The 21743-nt window shown below is 43.3% G+C and overlaps 2 protein-coding genes across 2 annotated transcripts in view; one reads left to right on the forward strand and one right to left on the reverse strand.

The window, feature by feature from the left end:
- The window catches only part of LOC310788198 (uncharacterized protein), a 29969-nt gene extending 21923 nt beyond the window's left edge, over positions 1-8046 (reverse strand). Inside the window, exons 1-2 of the mRNA XM_083649733.1 lie at positions 7609-8046; positions 4759-4887 (exon numbers count right to left, since the gene is read on the reverse strand). Coding sequence (XP_083505859.1) covers positions 4759-4887; positions 7609-7836 — 357 coding nt within the window. The 5' untranslated portion in view covers positions 7837-8046. The remainder of the gene's footprint in view (positions 1-4758; positions 4888-7608) is intronic.
- A 6942-nt stretch (positions 8047-14988) lies between these two features.
- eif1 (eukaryotic translation initiation factor 1) lies at positions 14989-20329 on the forward strand. Its single transcript, XM_083649217.1, has 4 exons — positions 14989-15169; positions 16457-16620; positions 17120-17221; positions 18899-20329. The coding sequence occupies exons 1-4, from the start codon at positions 15139-15141 to the stop codon at positions 18941-18943; spliced, it is 342 nt and encodes a 113-aa protein (XP_083505343.1). The 5' UTR covers positions 14989-15138; the 3' UTR covers positions 18944-20329.
- Positions 20330-21743: the final 1414 nt, after the last annotated feature.

A 21743-nucleotide genomic window follows, 5' to 3' on the forward strand; every position in this document is an offset into this window, starting at 1 on the left:
TTTCTCGGCCAGAGGCAGAGAGAGCACAGTCTGCTGCTGCTGCGCGCGCCCCCGGAGCTTGGGGGCTCGTGCATGAGGATAAGGCCTGACTGGCCTGGAGACAGTGCTTCCAACTCGGACTGATAATATAAACATCATCATTCGAGCTTATCCAGGTAAGATATTAAGTAATGACACATTCAGCAGGAAACTAACTATAATTAAGACGTGCCAACTTCGACGACGTTTGGTTCAGTATTTTAAGAGCAAACTTCCTGAAAAGTTGCTGTTTTGGAGATTTATAAAAGGTTGGGAATGATTTTACAGCAACACAATGCAATGTCCTTCCTTTTATTATTATAGTGGCGTTTATTGATAGTATTGTGTTACATAGGAGTTGGTAGGAAAATAACAGGCGATTGTAATAAATTAACAGGTCAAGTGACATCATGGGAATAGGCTTGGAGTTGTGAGGAGCCGAAAGGGTACAGGGGCAGTAGGGGAGTAACTATCTTGAAATCCCATAGTCTTTGGTTCACCGTGACGTCACGACGTGTCAAATATCCCATTCATTTGAGAAAAAAAAAGCAGTGTTCCACCCTTAGAGGGCGCTTATGACAGATATGCTGCTGAAAAATGATACAAATGGTAAAATGGCAACAGTTTGATGTCAAATGTGGAAATTTTGACCAGAATTCTTCACACATCACCCCGAAAGTCATATTGGTTAAAAGCTGAAAAAAGTGTTTTGGAGGTAAGTTCTCCTTTTGTAGTAGTTTGGGTATTTCATGACATTTGATCTTATACAGAAAAAGATGAAAAGAGAGATGATCCCTCTCAGCATTTCCACTTGAATTGTTTAGAATTGTCATTTGGCTCAATCTGTGGCACGAAAGCTTTCTCATGCAGATCAAGTTCTCTGAAACAATTCATTGCATTCTTTGATGTTGGGCGACACCTCCTCCATGCAGAATGTCTGACTATTCAACAACAGGCGCGGACTGCACCATCGGGCGCTTCGGGCAGATGCCCGGTGGCCTGGCATGGCATGGCCTGCAATGTTTTTTGTTTTTTTTAGGCCAGGCTACTCAAGGAACAGCAGGCCAGTATAAGTGTTCCTAGTTGCACAGATAGCAGGCAGGCAGGCTGCAGGCAGCCAGGCAGGGAGGAATGAGTTAACTTTTCAGTCAGAAGCTGCTGGAACCCCAGCGCGGGTGGGCAGGGCTTGCTGTTCAATGGTGCCAAAATGGAGAAGAAGCGCTGTAGGCTGCTCCCTCTTCCCTGGAAAAGTCACCAGGCACGCTGCTGATGTGTGCTTTGCGCTGCTGGTGTGTGTGAGATTCTGGCATCGTCTGACGTAAATAGATCAATCAAATGTTTTCCAGTTATTCCTAGGCTGCAAACTTGTTTTAACATGCCAATCGGAGTGTTTTCTGACGAGAATAAAGTAACGTTAACGCTCTGATTACGTGATTCTTGTTAAAAGTTACAGCACCTCTGATTTTTCCTCTCAGGGCGCAGGCAACGCAGGGCAGAGCTCTTCTCATCCTCAGTCAGCCCATTCAGTCTGTCCAAACACAATACCGATATAATCTCAGTAGGAGGGATGCAGGGAAATATATTATATTAGCCGATGTGTTTAGAGCAGCGTTGTCACGTCGTAGTATAGCGTTATATTTTACATGTACGCTAAACATATAAAGCTTTGGTACTCTTTTTTTTAAGTTTTGTTGTGATGCTTTTAAATGTCCGTTTTACTCTCTTCTTTTATTTTATTTTCCTGTCAACCATTTTATGTGAAGCACTTTGAATTGCCTCTGTGTATGAAATGTGCTATACAAATAAACTTGACTTGACTTGACTAAACTGCGACGAGATTTGTTTGCGAAAATGTCAGACTGTTCCCATGCAAATCCCCCCGAGGAGCACACACACACACACACACACACAGACAGAGAGTGTGCTGCTCCAGTCCCCAGTCGCCAGTCGCTCTGCTCTGCTGACTTCATTTCCTGAAAAGTTGGCGTTGCTTGTACACAGTGACGATATTATAGTAGCCAATGTGTTTAGACCAGCTTTGTCACGTTGTCACGTCGTAGTATAGCGTTATATTTTACATGTGCGCTAAACTGCCATGAGATTTGTTTGCGGAAATGTCAGACAGTGCTCTCTCGGCCAGAGGCAGAGAGGTGGAAAGCAAGGATCCTGTATTTATTTATTTATTGATTGATTTATCTATTTATTGATTTATTGATTTATTGATTTATTGATTTATTATTATTTTTTTTATGTTTTTATTTATATTAAGCTATATAAAAAATCCCATTGGTCAAATGTAAACAGTAGTGGCTAAACTGAAAGTATGGGTTGGATTGCTTTTGGGGTTTTCGTCACAAAAGTGGAGAAGGAGGCAGAAGCAGCACTACTGCAGCAGGTGCTCCTGCAGAGCTGGAGGTGGTGTTGAACTTATCAGAATCAGGAACCTTCAGGTAGGCTACAATTTCAGAGCATAAAGTGAAACATGTAGGCTATATGCTTATTGCTTTCACATGAATGTGCTTTATGGGATTATCAGTAGGACTGCACAATACAGTTTAAAGTGGAGATGAAGCAGTTTGATTTTATTATTTTTGTATTTGCATTTAACCTCAGACGAGACAAGACAGGACACTGCACTCTTCCTTAAATTAAGTTTGCTGTGAAGCTTTTGTACAGAGGCATGTTTTTGTTTTTAGGTCTTCATATTATACTTGCAGTTATCTAGGCAATTTGAATTCTATTAGTGAACAAATAACATGTAACATCACGTTAGCATTATATTGACCAAATCTTGCTTCAAACGGCGCACATTTTTGAAATATAATTCAAATCTGCACATATTATGCTCCGTTGATTTATTGAATGTCAACTAATAAGCTGTTGCAATGTTAATAAGACTATGTGGCATCTCTGTTGGCGGGCTATCCAAATAGTGTTCTGCGTCTTTTGTTGTGTTCTCGTGACATGTCGTTAAGGAGGCTGATCCGTGATGCCTGAGACCTGAGCAAATGGCATTTTAATCTGTCTGACGAGCCACAGCCTGTGTTGACCTTTTGCAGAAAACCTCAACTCAACTTCCTGATGAGTCAGAACCAGTCGACCCAACTGTCACAAAAGCTTTTCAACTATGTTTATTGACTTCATTCTAGGCCTTTGTCACATGCGTTTTTCCTCAAAGGCAGTAGCGTAGCCAGAGTGTCGGTGTGAGATCTACTGTACCTGAGCAACACTCAGCCACAGAACAGAACGGTATGGGACATGGAACATGGGGTGAAGGGTCGGGTGTTTCAACAAAACATATAAAGCTTTGGTGTGAATATGAATGCTGCAACAATTCTCCAACTTGCAAAGCTGCAGCCGCCGTCAAACTTTGTTTGTCGGTTGTTTTTGAATGCTCTTGCTAACTTGGAAGTCCTGGCTCACGGACCTTAGGCTACTCGACGCAGCATGATAGACCTTACTCGATGCAGCGTGATAGCTAAAATGATTGATAGAAAGCAATAATAGACCCTTCTCACGGGGGCCATTTTGTGTCGAGAAGCCAGGGTAAACACAGGTGCAAGCAAAACACTAATGAGGGTTTCCAACTTCCATGATTGGGATTTGGAAACCCTCATTAGTGTTTTGCTTGCACCTGTGTTTACCCTGGCTTCTCGACACAAAATGGCCCCCGTGAGAAGGGTCTATTGTCTAATGGTCACCAAAATCGAATCAATTGATCTTCAGGCTGACCTGAAGTGACCTTGCTAACACATACAGACAAACAAACAATCTAACGGCCCTCCTACTTCTTTGGCAGAGTAAACAATCAACATGAAAATGAAGGGGGAAATCCAAAAGACCCTAGAAAACCCTAGAATCAATTTGGTGGGAAAATATGTTTCTCAAGAGTGGATTTGGGTTTGACTGGATCCGACGCTGATTGGCTGAAGGAGTTGTCTGTCAAGGCAACTACGCCCGCCCATGCTCCCGCCCTTGCTAAGGACTGGGTGAAGGTTTGGGCGCCAGACCGGGACGCAGAACCAAATGAAATGTGAGTTCACGTGACGGGCTGGTTTACCAGTCCACTACAGCACTACTCTTGGAAGAAATGTAGTTTGGTAAACTAAAGCTACTTAGAACAAGTAGTTCAAACTACTTTGTTAAAGAAAGAAGAGCTCAAATTGAGCATGGACATCATGTGATATTATTAAATAAGACTAACTCCTTTTTTGCTTGTGACCCCACATTAATGACATCACAATTACTTGAGTGATTAAAGGTAGAATTTTGATATTTATATATTTTTTTTATATATTTTTGATATATATATATATATATATATATATCAAAAATATATAATATTCACTATATTATATATATATATACACACACACAGTACACACACATATGCAAATACTAATGTATTTCATATTTCGGACAGTTCAATTTAGATCATAGAAACCCGACGAGCATCCCCAGTTTAAACTTGTTTAAAAAGCATATAGGCCTAGGCAAAAAACAAACAAACAAAAAAAACGTAATGACTTAACAACTTAATGACTAAGGAAAAATGTGGGTAGTGAGGCTAGACCAGAATGGTTGCTGTATCTGTGTATCTGTGCTGTATAGCTGTATACTCTGTGTGCGTGTGTGCAACTGTGCATGCATGCATGTGCGCGCGCGTGCGTGCGTGTGTGTGTGTGTGTGCGCGCGCGCGCGCGCGTGTGCGTGTGTGTATGTGCGTGCGTGCGCACTGACCTGAGCCTGCAGCAGGGAGATGGTCTCCAGTTCTCCATCCAGCTCTCGGAGGTCATCGGGACACTTCCTGTCCAGCTCCTCCTGGATCTGCTGCTCCAGCTTCTCATTGGCCTCTTTCAGGCTATGAACCTGCATCCACCAATCAGAGGAGACAAGCAATCAATCAAGCCTGTCCTCCGCCAAAAATCAACCCTATGGATAGGTCCTTTTTACAAGCATCTTTTACGACCTATAGTTACGTTTAAAAAATTTGAGACGTCTAGTGGTCGTGTAAATAACGAAGATCAGATGAGCATGGTGGAAAGTAGGGTGTTGTGGTCGAGGATGGAGGACGGCGTAAACATTTACCTTCGACACTGGAGAACGGCATTCAATTCCCAGTGTTTCCAAAGTCAACATTAAAAACATAACTCACATTTAACATTTTAGTTATTTAACCCTCACCAAACCATAACCATAACCCTACCCTTCACCAAAGCCCCCAAAATATAACAGCTTGTGGGCGGCTTGGGGCGGCTGTAGCTTAGGAGGTAGAGCGGGTCGTCCACTAATCGCTTTGGATAAAAGAGGTCGGTGGTTCGATTCCCGGCTCCTCCGGTCTGCATGTCGAAGTGTCCTTGGGCAAGACACTGAACCCCAAATTGCTCCCGTTGGTGTGCCAGCACCCTGTGTGGTAGGTAGCCTGCCGCCATCGGTGTATGAATGAATGTACCTACTGACTAGCGCTTTGGATAAAAGCGCTATATAAATGCAGGCCATTTACCATTTACCATTTAGCTTGTTAATAAAGTGACCTGCTGCTGCAGTATCTTCACATGAAATGTGTTCGCTCTTTAGTGTATCGCTCTGAGTCTGCAAGCTTTATTATTAGTGGTGCTATTCTGGAATGAAGCACATCTGTAGCAGTGCGTGGTCAAGATAAGGCTTTTTGCGGTGAGTCATTCATTAATTCAGTCAGGAACGGATCACGTATAGGATGTCATCAGTGATGATGTCATCAGTGATGATGTCATGCCAATTATTTTTCAAATAGTTTTGGCCGAAAGAGCGGCAGTGAAGCGGCAGTGTTACACAACATGAACATCTGCCAGAGATTGAAAATATCAAAAACATATTTAAACCTGACAAACTTGGGCTGTTGAAAGATGTACTTCCCTTGAATGGGCTTAAGTTGAATGAGGTTGCTATGACGCATGCGGTCCCGGGCCAAAGTTTCCCTAGTTTCAACTCTGAATCAAATGTTAAATGGTCATGATTCTGTCGCTGGACAGTTAGCTTGGTTGTGGGCTTAACATTATTTAGATAAGGATTTTTCTAAATGTGATGAGAAAAATTAATGGGAAATCTACTTCCTGGAACAGACAGTGATGTGAGTCACGTGACTGTTGAGCTCTATTAGAACAGAGGTTCCCAAACTGGGGTACCCGTACCCCTAGGGGTACGTCGTGGAGGTACTACCAGGGTACTTGAGTGAAAGGGGAACATTTAAAAATGTAAGAATTAACCGTAAAAATAAATGAAACGTTAAAATAAATCTGCTCAGGAGGCACTAAATGCTAACTTTCACTCCATTTCTTATTTTGTCATCTTAAATTTCTTGAAAGGTGTATTGTTTGTCTATCGTCTTCTCTTACAGTGTCCTAAGATAATGTTGTAGACGGGTAAAGGGGTTTCAAAAATCAGGAAAAGGGGATACTGCAGCCAAAAAGGTTAAACAATGTTTAACAAGGGGGTATTTTCTACATTTATTGGACAGATCAAATAGAGACAGGAAAGATTAAGAGAGAGGTAAGAGAGAGAGGTGGATGACGTGACAAAGATCCTCGTCCTGATTGGATCCCAGGACGTCCCACTAACTGTTTGGCGGGTACAGTAAACAACTATCTAAGTTGTTATTTTCTCGTCTGAAATCACAGAGGAGTTTTGGACTCGACCACCCACTGCTGCTGGTGGGGGGTGGGGGGGGGGGGGGGGGGGTGGGGGGGGGGGGGGGGGGGTGGGGGGGAGAATCACTTTCTGACACTGATGCATTTAGCTGATTCTCTAATGCAGAGCAACTTCTAAAGAAGTCTGGCTCAAAACCTCAAAAGATGTTTGAGAGGATTAGAACACAAACACAGTGATTTGATCTCGTTCCCACACCTATCAAGCTTCTTTTATGGTATTCTCAGTCAAATTATCTCACTGCAATGGCAGATAATCTGGCTGGTTTCAGTAGAATTCACTTGATAAAGGCCAACATGACATATTTCAAGAAAATCATGATTAAAAAAAATGAACAATTTCAATTTTATCAAGTAAAATAAAATTGTAAAATGTGTGCAGTTAATCAACAACATGCATTCATAATAACATTTAGTTTCCACCTTCATCCTTGCATAAAACTGAACATATTGGCGACATCAACACCTAAACCGTCTTAAAAGTGAACAACCTTTATTGACGTGATATATTTTAGTGGGTATGCTGCTCATGTCATCAGGATTCAATATAACCAGGGTATGATGTTATGAATAAAAGTGGCTGCTAGAATATAACTTGTGAAATTGTGATGGATAGCAGAAGAATAAAATGGAGCTAATATCGCAATTCTTTTTTTTCTGCCCCACATATAGTGATTGCCACTTTTTTCATCATCCCTCTTTTAAGCATTATTCTGATTCTTTCATCCAATGAGATTCAATTCCTCGATCACCAGCACTGCGAGCAAATAGGGTCAACCCCACAGGGCCATGACGAGAGATGGCACAAATATTCCTGCGCCCCTGGGTCCATCATGTCTGAAAGATTGCTGTTTGAAGGAATAAGAAGCAGGAAGATAACAGTCATAAATGTTTAGTTTGCTCCCACCTCGTCGATGTAAGCTGCCAGCCTGCTGTTCAGCTCCTGCATGCTGAACTTCTCGCTGGCTCCACAAGACTGGATGAAGCTGGTGCCAGCGGCCGGGGCAGCGGCTGCAGCGTAGTACACCGACACGCTGGGTCGGCGGTTCACTTGGTAACCGCCGATCAGGCTGCCGGGCCCGTAGCCGTAGCCCAGAGCCGCCGTGCTCGTTGCCAGGACCTGCCACAGTGACATGTTCTGATCTCACCGCTCCAAACGCACTGACTGACTTATCCTGCTGCAGGCCCGAGCATCACCTGTGGCCTCTGCAAAAGCGGAAAGTCCCCCTATCCCTCTCGCAGCTCCTTGCGTTACGCAATAACGCACAGGCTGCAGTTCTGTTTGCAAACGCTGCTTTATTCAACGGTTTGCTCCGAGATGCAACTAAAAGTGAACTGAACGTGTTTGTTGTTTCCAAATCTGGGCTCTGCCACAGGGCGTTTCTGTTGGTGTGCTCCCACTTGATACGGTATGAGCCTGGTTTGACCTTTACGAGTGACATTCAAAACAGGTTTCGGCACGATGGCAGCCCTACCCATCAGGAGCATGTTGCTGGCGCTACATGGAAACCTTGTAACATGATGCCAATCAAAAGGCTCGTCAGGTCTTCACTTGCGCTCCAGATGTTTGCGGTCCACTGAGCGAGTTCCATATTCCCACAGGTCAGATCAGGCCAGCCCAAGTGTCTTGTGTAACCGAAAGCAAGTGCGTAGGAGAGGAACACACTTGAGATGAGCCCATGTGCACCCACACACACACACACACACACACTAACTCTCATCCAATAGCACAAGAGAGCAGCTGAGCCGGTGTCCTGGAAAACGATGGAAAAGCTATAGTGTTTTTGGAGATATGAGGTTTTTAAAATCTGGCAGAATTGCAGAGACATCTGAGGCTTTGCAGGTAGGCCATTATCTCTGTAATCCTCCTGTTCAGTTCAGACCTGTCTGCCAGAGAAGCGTCAGTATCACAGGTAGAGAGAGGCCCTCAGCCTTGAGGATGCTGTTCACATGACATCGCAGGCATTTAGCTGACAAGTCTTAGCCAGAGCTGTCTAGTGTGAGCAGGCAGGGCCAAGGCCGCAGAAAAAAAACTGTCTGCGTTGTGCAAGGAATATCAACCAGGTGGCGCCAATGCGTGGTCCACTGGAAGATTATCTGTATGTATTAGCTGTACACAGTAAAACAAGACTAGGTAAACCCAGTTAAGCCGGACCCGGACTGCTGCCTCTGCTGCTCAACACTCACAGATGTGAGTTTCAACAACAGAAGAGAACAGAACTGGGCTAGAAAATAAAATAAACACGCAATTGGTTTAGTCACTAAAGATGTTGATGAATGGGCCTGATCAAAGATCTGTTATTTAGGCCTATATTTTTGGACTGTGTTCAACGTCAATCAGTGTTTTCAAACTGAAAAGAACAAATTCTTGTTTGGAGCGCAACATTTCTCACACCTCTATTCCCTGTGAAACTGGTCGTCATCTCAGTGTTTCCAATTATCTGGTGCCATCAAAATCCAACCGCCCCACCACCCGCCCTACTCACTAGGGCCTGTTGTGTCGATGATGTCACTGCCACAGTCTGCTCCAGCAGCAGGCCATTTATAAACTCTGATTTGCTATGATTCCTGCTGTATCCATCAGCTGGTGGGTCGATTAAAATAATAATTATAATAATAATAATCATCATAATCATAATAATCATCATAACAATGATCATAATAATAATCATAATAATACAAATACAAATACAAATACAAATACAAATACAAATACAAATAAAAAAGGAAACAAGAAGAAGCATCCAGCATGGTGAAAACCTGTGTGACTTAAGAGGAGTTGACGCACTCTTAACTCATTTTCCATTTGTGATGCAATTAGTTACAAAAATGTGACTGCATTTCTTTTGTACAAAGATCTGTAAACTTCTGCCTTTGCAAAAAAAAAAAATCTGCTGTTTCACCTCATTCATAGCTGGTGTGCCTTAGTGTCGCAAACTGACTAATAAAGAAAGAAAAAAAAACATTGCATGGATGCATAACTGGGACGTATCCTCAGTGATGTACCCTGGGGTCATAGGATGTTTCGGGTCTCGCAACATCATACACCCTCGCCCAGGTGACCCAGCCGGGGCTGGCCAAGCCCCAACTTACGTCCCAGTAGCTACCCACGGTCAGCCCTATAGGGAGGGTCGAAGGTGGTCATGTGGTCAGGGCCACTCAATCCGCTGCTCCGGAACTACTCTGCCGGGACCGGGGGAGGGAGAGGGCTCTGGTACGTAGAGGGACCGGGCTCTGTGGGTTGCCACCCGGCCGGGTTCCTCCCTCGTCTCACCAGGTCTACGACCTGTGCGCTGCACCAGACTCCCCCGCTCCAAACATCTCATTCCGAGGTGATGGTATCTTAGTGGACACCATGCAGTACCAGTACTTGGTGGCACTGCAGTCTCCACTTGCGGCTTGAATGGCCCTCCTAAAAGGCCTCTCGTGGGTTGTTGGGCTTCTTCCTCACGGAAGACGCAGGCTGGGGAGCATACTGCTACCCGGGTGTCGTCCCTGTTCCGGCTGTCAACTGATTCTCCAGTAGTCACCAGTCTTTCCTGGTTGTCACTTGCAAACACAAGTGACAACGCACGTCGGCCCGTATCGGCCTGGCCTGCTTGGTATCTAATGCCCGGCTTGAATTAGAATCCCAGTCCGCCCCTGGCCTTTATATTTAAACTTGGTTGGAGGCTCTGTGGTTTTGACTGTTTCTGTTCTCTGTTGTTGTTTTTGTGTGCTACAGTACTGTAATAGGTGGGCAAGAGTGCCATTTAGAACAGTTGGTCAGCCTCAGGACCCACATTTTTTCTTAGTCATTAAGTCGCGACCCAAATTTCAGATATTTATTTTAGGCCTATATGCTTTTTAAACACCAAACACCAACTGACTCACAAATATAATTTAACTTAAGGTGCTTTGTGCAACCGGCCACAGGTTTTTAAGTTGATGAGATATGAAGAAAGTAGGGATGCACAATGTGTTTGCCTTTTTTATGTGTTTTTTTCTTTTCTTTTCTTTTCTTTTCTTTTCTTTTCTTTTCTTTTCTTTTCTTTTCTTTTCTTTTCTGTTTTTTTTTTTTTTTTGCTGGTCTATTGCCGATCTATGCACACATTTTTTTCTCCGGGTGTTTCGGGGAGTGTCTCGAGTTGGTGCATTGTTGTGCCTATTTTTTGGGCCATTGCCCACATGCTCCCTATATAGATTATATTATAAATAAATAAATAAATAAATAAATAAATAAATAAATAAATAAATAAATAAATAAATAACAGTCAACACGAAACATGGGTACATAACCCCCGACACTGGTGCTACAAATAAACCTTGCATAATATGAGGTTGTGGTCATTTCACGTATTTCTGTGAGATCAGGTTGCTGGCTTCCCAGGAACAGCACTGACATGTAGACGACAAAAGACAAGTTTTGAAATAGATCTTGCAGCATTGCAACCTCCATCAGGCCCATGAGAAAATGATGACAAAACCGGATTTCTGGTTTTCCATTAATTAAAAGACCATCATATCTAAGATAACTGGTGGCGGTCGCTATACTTTTAGCATATTGCACATTCTTATACATTAGGCACAGAGTATCTATGATAACTGTGTTAGGGCATGTTGAGCGCAGCTATGGCTCTTGGAAATAAACTGTTTCTGAACCGGCTCGTTCGTGCCCTCATCGCTCTGTAGCGTCTGCCCGAGGGCAGCAGTTCAAAGTCGCAGTGCAGTGCCCGGGGTGGGATGGGTCTTTGAGGATGCTGTGGGCTTTCCTGAGACAGCGGGAGCTACAGGTCATATATATATATATATATATATATATATATATATATATATATAAATACATAAAAATAGCCCATAAAAATATTAATCTGTCATTGATGTTTTAAAGCCCTCATAAATAACATGATATATGACATTTGATCAGAAATGCAACAATTTGCTTCCTCTCTGTGTGCTATATAGAAGGAAGAGACATAACTCAACACAACGTTCAAATTTTGCATTGGGGCTAGACTTTGGGGACAGTTCTATTGAAGTGAATGGGTAAGTAACTCCCCTGTAAGTGATGTTTGTGTAGGGATGGGCCATTGTATTTAATTGAGCAGTATTCTGCCATGTGACCTGTATGCACAATATAAATTATATTATATGGGGAGACATTAATTTTTTGTATCATTTTAAAGCAACAGCACAGTAAAGAGGCTATTAATCAAACATGATGTCTGTAGTTCTTTATAGATCTAGCCTCTTAATGTTGCTCTCAAAGTGCACCAGATTGAAGCGTTTTACTTTAAAATGGACAACATTTTCTAACCGGGGGGGCTGGAGCCCCCACGCCATGTTAAAATGACCTCGGTATTTTTCAAACCCTGGCTACGGGCCTGACTAATACAGAGCTATTGTAAGAGCAAGTGAATAGCCTGTCACCAGCAGACCACCTGCACTGTGAGGATACAATGATAGATTCGGGCAGTCAGTGTTTCACCATGAAGTCTATATTTGAACAGGCTGTATAATCTATTTCAAGACAGGAAATAAGTCAGATAATAATATTGCCAATATGAATAGCCTACTTTAACCTTCAAATTGCTGTCTCTAAAAAAATTGCATTCTCAAAGTGGGCCACTAGGGGTCACTCACTGTCTTTGCTGGGCATGTTTGTCTTGTAAAGGCAGTTGATCTGTGATGTCTTCTCAGTGTCTTGCTGTTGAACAGTTACATTGTCTTTCTTTATAATAGCCTCTTTCCAGTCCCCTCCCTTAATACACACTGGCTGTTACCTGACCAGTTTGAGGACTGTCAGATCAGAAATCAAATTTGCCTACGCCTATTTGTAATACACATAACACAGGGGTGCGTCTCCAGCCCCTTCTGGTACGACCTCTACACCCACGACTGCGTGGCGACTCAAACTTCAAACACCATCGTGAAGTTTGCAGACGACACAGAAAATGGTCCATAATGGCCCACCATCAGACCTGTTCTTGGGGCAATTGATGCCCACGAACCAAGGCGCCAATGACGTAATGATGATGACACCGCCGTGACATCATCGATGATGATGTCAGAGTTCACCTGTGAGGTCATCAGCGATGTCAGACGGTCTAGGGTGACTGTGATGGCAGACGTGACTTTATGAGGTCACCGATGATATCATACCTCCCCGGACGTTGTGACATCACCAATGATGTCATACATCGAATGTGGGGGGGTATAAAAGGTGTTGTTCTGTTATGATATGTATTGGTCCTATGTTCCCCTTTCTGCAATCTGTATGCCACTCTGTATACTGCTTCTGCCTGATGTTTCAATAAAGTCGCCTGAATCTCTGTGGTTCTAACCGATCACTGCCCGTGAGCCCTTACCTAAGATCCAGCAACTTCACACTTCACACAAGGCAAGCACACAAACTTCCCTACACCGCCACTGTTGTCAAAAAGGCCCAACAGCGACTACACGGACTCAGGCGTCTGAAGAAATTCGGGCTAAGGCCAAAAATCCTCAGGGACTTCTACAGAGGCACCATTGAAAGCCTGCTGACTGGCTGCTTCACCACCTGGTACGGGAACTGCACCACCATGGACCGCAGGGCGCTAAGAAGGGTGAGGCGTGCGTAACAGGATGTGAGCTGCCAGAACTGCAAGATCTGTACAACCAGCAGTGCCTCAGGAGGTCCCTGAAGATCATCAAAGACACAAACCACCCCCACAACAGTCTCCCTGCTACCCTCAGGGAGGAGATACAGGGTCCCAAGAGCACGCACAAATCGCTTGAGGGACAGTTTCTTCTCACAGGCCACGAGACTCCTTAACATATACAAATAGTGTAGTAGCTGTACTGTACCGTACTGTAGCTGCTACCATTATGCATGACTAATGTTCAATAGTATGTTAATTAGGTATATGCTATTTGCACCTAACAGAATGTTATTATGTTTAATTATGTTTAAAGTATGTTCATGCCATTTACACTATGGGCAGTGAATACGCCACTGTCTGTGGCGTGTCTTACTGCTTTATTGCTTGTTGCCTCTTGTTTTTATTTATATATCTTTTATTTTTTGCACTATGTTGTAACGGAGCCTACAGCACAAGAATTTCACACGTGATACTTGTACTACGGAGTGACAATAAAAATCTTCAATCTTGAATCTTGAACATGCTAGTGTGCTCTGATCACTGCGTGTTACAGCTCTGTTGTATGAAGACCCAGCATATAGACGGTTTTCACCAGAGCGCAACCCCACAGCACTTCCTTTTTCTCCGCATTCGGCAAACTGCAGAAATATTCACTTGACATCGTTACTTTTGTTTTCGCTGCTCAGCTGTATAGACGGTTTTCACGGAATGGTCAGTCCTGCACTTGTTGTGTTTTTTTTTCTTTTATGTCCATAGCAAACACTGCAACAGGAAGTGAGCAGGGGTTCAATTTAGAATGTTTTTGTTGTCAAGTTAAAACCGTCTATAACTGAAGGAAAAATAGAAGAGCAATTTAGCGTAGGCTATATCTGCAGACACTATAGCTAGCTAGATCGATAGATAGATATTATTCTTAGCAGAGATAAAAACAGAATTTAAATCATGAAAATTTATGAAAAAGCCATAACAAAACCAACAAACAATATATTGTAGTAAGTAATGCACCAATGTGAGTATTGACTTTTGAAATCATTCACCACCAATCATTTATAAAACATTTTGTTAATTTCCCATAAATAGGCCTACCTTTAGAATTTTCCTATCACCAAGGATCCAAAATAATTGCGTCACCTTTCCGGTAAAGAAATAGACAGCCAAAGCCACGCCCACTTCACGGTTAGGCATACGGATCAAGGGATTTCTTCCGCCATTTATTTTTCTTTAGACATTTCGTAAAATGCTTATAAAAATTGTAGTTGGTCAAACCAAGCGATTCGTCTATATTTAGAATCAAGAGAGCCCAGGGAACATTTGACTCGGACCAAAACGTAAAAAAACAAAACAATAGTGGGTTAAAAAAATATTTTTCAACGTTTTGTTTTTTTAACCAAGTGAAACGTACTCTCTCCTGATTCGACATATAGCTAAATCCTTTAGTTTTACTAAAGTAAAACAATTTTTATACGCATTTTACGACAGGTTAATGGGAAATAAAATGGCAGACTAAATCCCTTGGTTCGCATGCTTATCCCGAAAGTGTGCGTGCCTTTGGCTCTCTATGGGCGCAGTGTCCAGCGTCGTCCGTCATTACGTACGTCAGCGACGTGCAGACGTGGGTTCGGGGCGGGGCTATAAAGGCTTGTTTTTCACTCGGACGAGCTCAACGGTCTCCTCCATTTTGTGAGAGCTTCAAAGCTGATTCAAGCGTCGCCCCCGTCAACAGGAGGATCATCCCAAATACGACTGAAAACTCAAAGTTAGCCGACGAACCGCTCGCTAACCAAGTTATTATCCGAAAGGAAAGCAAATCTTATCGTATGTCCGCTATCCAGAACCTCCAAACTTTTGGTAAGCTATTCCACCAAACTGAACCGACAAACTGGGTGGGGGAAGGGCGGCTGCTGCCTTAACGTTACGTTAGCTAGCATGGGAATAAATAGCATCGAATTGACAATATGCGATCTCTGATTGACTGTCAGTGTTATTTAGAAATCACCATAATGTTTCTCAAAATATGTTGGTATCATTCAAATGCTGCTGTATAACAATTAATCAACCATACAGATTTGTTTTGCTTGCTCATATTAGCCGGTTAGCAGGCCTTTGCTAACACTAACTGGCCGCCATTAGGCCTCAAATCCAATCATCTCGCTATCATGTTAACGTTAGCCTATTATTCCGATCGGAAACGGAAATGTGATAAATATTAACGATCTTTACATCGGTCTGAAATGGCCATTGTAACTTAGTGTTTTTCACTTGGGTTTGGTAACTTGGCTGGCCAACATCTAACGTCCGTGTCAATGTAAAATCAGCAGGCCCTTGTTTTTCTAGCCGTCTGACAGGCGCTAGCTAACGTTAACAGTGAGCCACTTAGCAATGGCTAACGTCATTGCTGCCAAAGTCTACAAAGCGCTTAGCTGTACTGTATATTTAGCTTGCGGCACGTATGCGCAATCCTTCATTTGAAATATGACACTTCCGAATAGGAAAGCTGCGTCTGCTGCCAGATGACAGCTCAGGGACTGTTGGGAGAATTGGTGCCGTTTAGGTAGGAAGCAGTTTAAAGCCAAGAAGTCTGTGCACAGCAGCTGAAGGTGAAAGCGTATCCGCCATCAGCTGTTTTATCACTAAAGTCGTCTGATCGGCGGGCTAACCCCAGCGTCGGCACGTATGATAACGCATGAATTGACAGACATTGTGTTTTTGTACTTTGTAAACTGCGATTGCAGCCGTTACTGTATGTAGCCTTGTATAGCAGTTGTAGCTAGCGGTAGGCCTCATGAGTAAGCAGTTGTCACCTTGTGAGGTTTGATTAGTGGTTGCCCTTTGTCTAAAGGGGTTGTCCCACAAAGGTTATACCTGGATCAGGGTTTAATTTAAGGAATTATTGGTGGCCGTGTGCGGCGTTGATTCTGCTGACATTAGTGGGCCTGTGTATTCTTATGGCTGTAGCTTGATGCTACAATATTTTTAAGCAATCTGACCCATTTAGACCATCATTGATATAAACTTTTCTCTTTCAACTTAGTTTCTGTCCTTGTATAGTATACCATTGCATGGGCAATTTCTGTCTTTGATGTCTTATTATTCTAAACACACATCCCCCATTGTCCTCTTCCCCTCCCCCTCCAGACCCCTTTGCTGATGCAACTAAGGGTGATGACCGCCTCCCAGCTGGGACAGAGGACTACATCCACATAAGAATCCAACAGAGGAACGGCAGGAAGACCCTCACTACCGTCCAGGGCATATCCGCCGACTATGACCGGAAGAAGCTAGTCAAGGCCTTCAAGAAGGTACTGTGTGACAAGGATGGTCAGACTTTTATTTCAAAATTTCCCATCTTTTGTACAATGGAATTTTTGCACGTACTCTTACACCGCTGGTACTTGTCAGGGGTTTATTTTTCTCCCATAATTCCAAGATGGGATGTCAGCCATTTTGAAAGTAGTGACTCACACTGAGTAATCGAATCAAGATTTAGGTTTTCTTAAGGGCCAACATGTGTTTTCAAGCCCTATTGGGGGGCAAAAAAACAAAACAAATAAATAGTTGTACGGCAGTATTCTGTCATTAAAAATGTCATATTGTAAACTTCCAGTGGAGATCGGGGTTGTGTTCCCCATAATTGCCTCCCATATTCAAATTGTGGTGGTTATTGTAAATTCAGTAGCTGGCATGTTAATCATGCCGAGTTAAAATATTTTGTTTTGAGAGAAGTGTGCCTTGTTTCCTGCCCCACTGACACGCTCTGTCTCTTCTTGTTCTTCTGTCTCTTTTCTCGTCCCTCAACAGAAGTTTGCCTGCAATGGGACAGTGATTGAGCACCCAGAGTATGGTGAAGTGATCCAGCTGCAGGGAGACCAGCGCAAGAATATCTGCCAGTTCCTCATCGATGTGGGTCTCTTTAGACATAACCCTTTTTATATAGTCAACAGATATCGCCACCTCTTTACATCATAGTCAAATTACTCTATTTATAACCCCACAAGCTAAAGCACTGCACAAAATACACTATCTGCTACTGTACTCGGTTGACAAAGTGCCAGTGAAGTGACAAAAAAATGATGTAAAATAGGCTCTTATTAGAATTCTGTTGCGCTTACAGGAAGTTCTCCATGCACACTTTGCCGAAAAACAATGCTTGTTTATTTTGCGCATGATCTCGCACATATCCAACAGTTTTACGGAAGGCTTACGTACACCTTATTTTGGACAAATTAAGCAAAATGATTCTGGGCTCACTTTTAATTTTAAGTGTCATTTCTATTCGTGAATATATCGTTTTATTTGATTTGGCCCCAGATCTGGTCATTTCTGTTTTCATTTTGAAACTTCAAAAGCCCCAGAATAAACTCCCGCACGCGGTCTCCACATGCAATCAAAAGTTTAATATATAGAATAACGTTTCGGTCGTGAGACCTTCATCATCAAGAGAATCTGATGAAGGTCTCACGACCGAAATGTTATTCTATATATTAAACTTTTGATTGCATGTGGAGACAGTGTGCGGGAGTTTATTCTGGTACTGTGTCGGGTTTTGCCCTTCTCCGACGCACCTGGTGAGCCTAGGTGTGCAAAAGCTTTTTTCCTGAAACTTTAAAAGCCCCATTTAGCCTTGAATGTGTTCTTTACCGTCATTATGGGCCCTTGGTTGCTGCCCGTTGCATCACTGTCAGGGTAGTCTCGCTGGAAGGACTCCCCTCACTTCCGTGGGAGGAGTCTGGCGGCACGGAAACAGGCTGCTGGCATAAGCCGTCCCCTGCTCGACAGCTGCCCTCCCATTGGAAGCGTCGATTTCAGACGCTGCCGGATGTCCGCTCCCCGATTTAAGAAGCTCTGTCATTGACTCCGGGTCGAACATGGAAATTCTCTTTCCCTCACCTGGTTCAGCCTCAGCCCGGGGTAATCAGTGCACAGCAGCGCACACATCAACAACAGTCCAGGTTGAGTGGTGACGTGACGTGGAAGCCTATGCGACACTGTGTGTAGTTCTGGATTAGCTTAGCACGAGCTTTTTACTTCTAGGGCTCGCATTTACGCTTCAAAACTCATGAAAGTGGTCCTCATGTGTGAAGATTATCCCGCTGAACACTGGTTCGCGTTTGATTAAGCTTGCATTGCCCAGAGACCTTATTTGAAGCATCACGGCAAAAATCCCATAGGCAGAAACAACGAAGAGCCAGGAAGTCCGGGACTTCCGCGTTCCGACTACAAAAATACGTCATCCCTGGGGCTCTCTATTCATGTTATGAACGAGTACCCGAGTACTCCCGCCCATCCCTAGCATGAGTTTGCATCCCTGAACAAGAATCGATCATAGTTGAGCCATTCATAATACAGATGGCTCCATTATACTACGCTGTTATGAGATTATTGCTGGCATGAAAGCGGAGTATGTATCATGGACTGCTATCACATGTAATTTTGAAACGTATACTAATATTGAAAATTAATTTTATTATTGAAAGCCGCTGCTGTCTGTGGCTTGTGAATGCAACATGCTGACTGGCGGCCAGAGGTTGCTTCTGTGTCTAACTTATCTCCCCCCCCACCCCCCTCTTCTCTCTGCAGATTGACCTGGCCAAGGAGGAGCAGCTCAAAGTCCACGGCTTCTAGAAGCTACCAGCAGCCCTCTCCCCTTCTCTCCTGGAACGCCACTCGAAACCCCTCCCCCCCCCCCAACCCCACCCCCCCCCCTCTTATGTGCTGCTGTTGCTCTTCCTCCCCCCCTCACTCCCCTCCTAGCAGCCCCACCAGCTCCTATTAGCTAACACAGCGGTTTTACCTCTCGGAACATGGGACTCTGTAACACCAGTACCCCTCTACGACACCAGGGGGCAGGCTCGCTCTTGCAAAGACACGCCACTGCAGCTCCACACAACATCAGGGACGAGTGGTGATGACCCTCTCTCATACATTTCCTCCCCCCCCCCCTCGGGTTATTTTCTCTCTTTTTTTTTAGCTCTTGTGCCACAAGGAGGCACTGTTTCATGTCACTTTTTTGTTTTGTAATACAAGGTGTTTCAATAAAACCATGAGTCTCCATACGTGGGAGAGTCATGTCATGGTGGATTTTAAGGGCGGCGGAGGGTCGGGTCGGGGGGGGGCATTTTTAGAATGAACACAGGCTGCAGTGAGACGAGGGGGGGGGGGCACATATTAAAGGGGGTGCTTGGCGTTTTTGATGCATCCCCCCCCACATCCAGGAGGGGGCGTCTTGTAGGTTAGCCAACATAAAGAGACGGTTCCCCCAACCCCAGTCTGCTTACATCACCTGCTGGGAGCGTTTACCTGTCTGCTCCCTCCAAACACACACAGCACATGTGGAGCATCCGCCATCTTCACCTCCACTTTGCCAGCTGGCAGCGATGTGCTTCTTCCCTTTTTTTTCCTTTTTTTGACCATAACGCATAGTTTTCTAATTCTGTAATTTTTTTCTTGATGCAAATAAATCCAAGTATCGACTAATTACATGGGTGTTCACTGGCGATGTTTACTGCGGTTAAAGCATGGTCTATATTAATGAGGAAAAATGAGTCATAATTTGCAGAAACATAATGAACTGACTTCGGAGTGGGAAATGGAACAGTCAAATGCTGGTCAATCATTGACTCTGGCTTGTGAGTTTCTATTCTACCAGCTGCTTCATTTAGAGGTTGTTCTCTCAAAACATTAGAATTTGCCTGGTAGAAATAAGTCAATTTTGGGCTTTAGCAGTAGACCGCTAGGTCCCCGCTCTGATGTCAGTTCAGCGCTCTGGTTTGGTTCCAAATACAAATCTAGGTAACAAAGCACGTCTGTTAGACTTGGACCTTTTAATTTTCTACACTGCAATAATCTATAAAGATTTTGGGTTTAAGAAGTTGTGAAGCTAAAGTGACTTAATGTAGTAAATCAAAGCCATGGCCAGGTCGTACTGTGCTCCTCTGACTGAACATGATGGAGGGGAGCAAGTCTGTTTTGCAAAATGCCACATTTGATTCAATAAAAAAAAAATGCAGTTGATAACGCTGTCTTGTTTTCCGTGATGCATCTCCAGCAGGTTTGTGGGGTTAGGATACTTCCGAGTAGGAAGAATGACCAAATCCTTAACAGACAACATTTTAAATGACAGTAAATACAAAGGCTACAAAAAAATATACAAATGGTTACAGGTGTAATACAGGCATATTTTATATATATATATATAGGGTTGGAATTGGGGGGGTTAGATCACCAAATGATTCCCGAGCGCGCCGCTGCTGCTGCTCACCTCTCCCCCAGGGGATGGGTCAAATGCGGAGAACAAATTTCGCACACTCAGGTGTGTGACAATCGTTGGGACTTTACCTTTACTTTTATACGCATATATATATAGTGACAGTAACCTTTTGGATCCCAAAATAGGGCACTTATTAAGTGAATGATTCCTGGTTAGTTCCTGAGTCTAACCTGGTATCTTACCCTTTTCACTACAATCTGTTTGCATGCCTGCAAACCGCCCACTCCACTGAGTTGACAGTTCAGCCTGATGTCAGGCTAGCAAAACACTGCAGCATGCCTCCCAACAACACACAGCACATAAGATTAGATGCAGCACTTTGTCTTAGTTTGAAGTAGGACTAGGACTTTGTGCTCTTCAGTTTTTCTTTTGTAGCCTATAGTTTTATATATATATATATATATAACTTAGGGCTGTGCCGATTCACTTATCTCCCGATTCGATACTATCACGATACTTTGGTGCCGATTCGATATATATTGCGATTCACGATTATTGCGATTCTACGATTATTGCGATTCGATATTACGATTTATTGCGATTTTTGTTTATTTTTTTCTTTTATTTTTTCAGTTTGTTTGCTTTTTTACACTAGATTAGAACATGGGAAAAGTTGAATCATACACTAGAGACTGTATATTATATATCATGAGTAGGGCTGGGCGATATAGTTAAAAACAGGGGCGGACTGGGATCATAATTCAGGCCGGGCATTAGATACCAAGCAGGCCAGGCCGATATGGGCCAACGCGCGTGAAATTTGGGCCGTTTGAAGCCAGATTTGGGTCCAATTTTACAATGAGATGCACCCACTTTAACCCTGAAGTGTAATTATTACTTCAGACTAACTAATAAAGTAATAAAACCACTAGTAAACCAGTAGGCGGCGCCTGGCCTGCTGTTCAGTGAGTGGCCTGACTGCAAGCACCCAAAAAAAAAAAAAAAAAAAAAATTTTTTTTTTTTTTTTTTTTTTTTTTTTTTAATTTGCGATTATCGATTCTGGAATAAAAGATCGATCCAAAAAATCGTGACATTAAAAATCGCGATACTTAGGTGAATCGATTTTTTCCCCCACCCCTAATATAACTATACTGTATATATAATATGATTTTATATAATAGATTTCCTTGTAGGTAGGCCTATACATTAAACAT

This window comes from Poromitra crassiceps (genome assembly GCF_964638095.1).
Source record: "Poromitra crassiceps genome assembly, chromosome: 13".
Lineage (NCBI taxonomy): Eukaryota > Metazoa > Chordata > Actinopteri > Beryciformes > Melamphaidae > Poromitra > Poromitra crassiceps.

What these genes read in the sequence shown, in the direction of transcription:
- eif1 (XM_083649217.1), top strand. Translation starts at nt 15,139, where the DNA reads ATGTCCGCTATCCAGAACCTCCAAACTTTTG. An exon ending in CCAGAACCTCCAAACTTTTG is followed by an intron (nt 15,170 to 16,456) that starts GTAAGCTATTCC and finishes CTCCCCCTCCAG; the next exon opens with ACCCCTTTGCTGATGCAACT. An exon ending in TAGTCAAGGCCTTCAAGAAG is followed by an intron (nt 16,621 to 17,119) that starts GTACTGTGTGAC and finishes GTCCCTCAACAG; the next exon opens with AAGTTTGCCTGCAATGGGAC.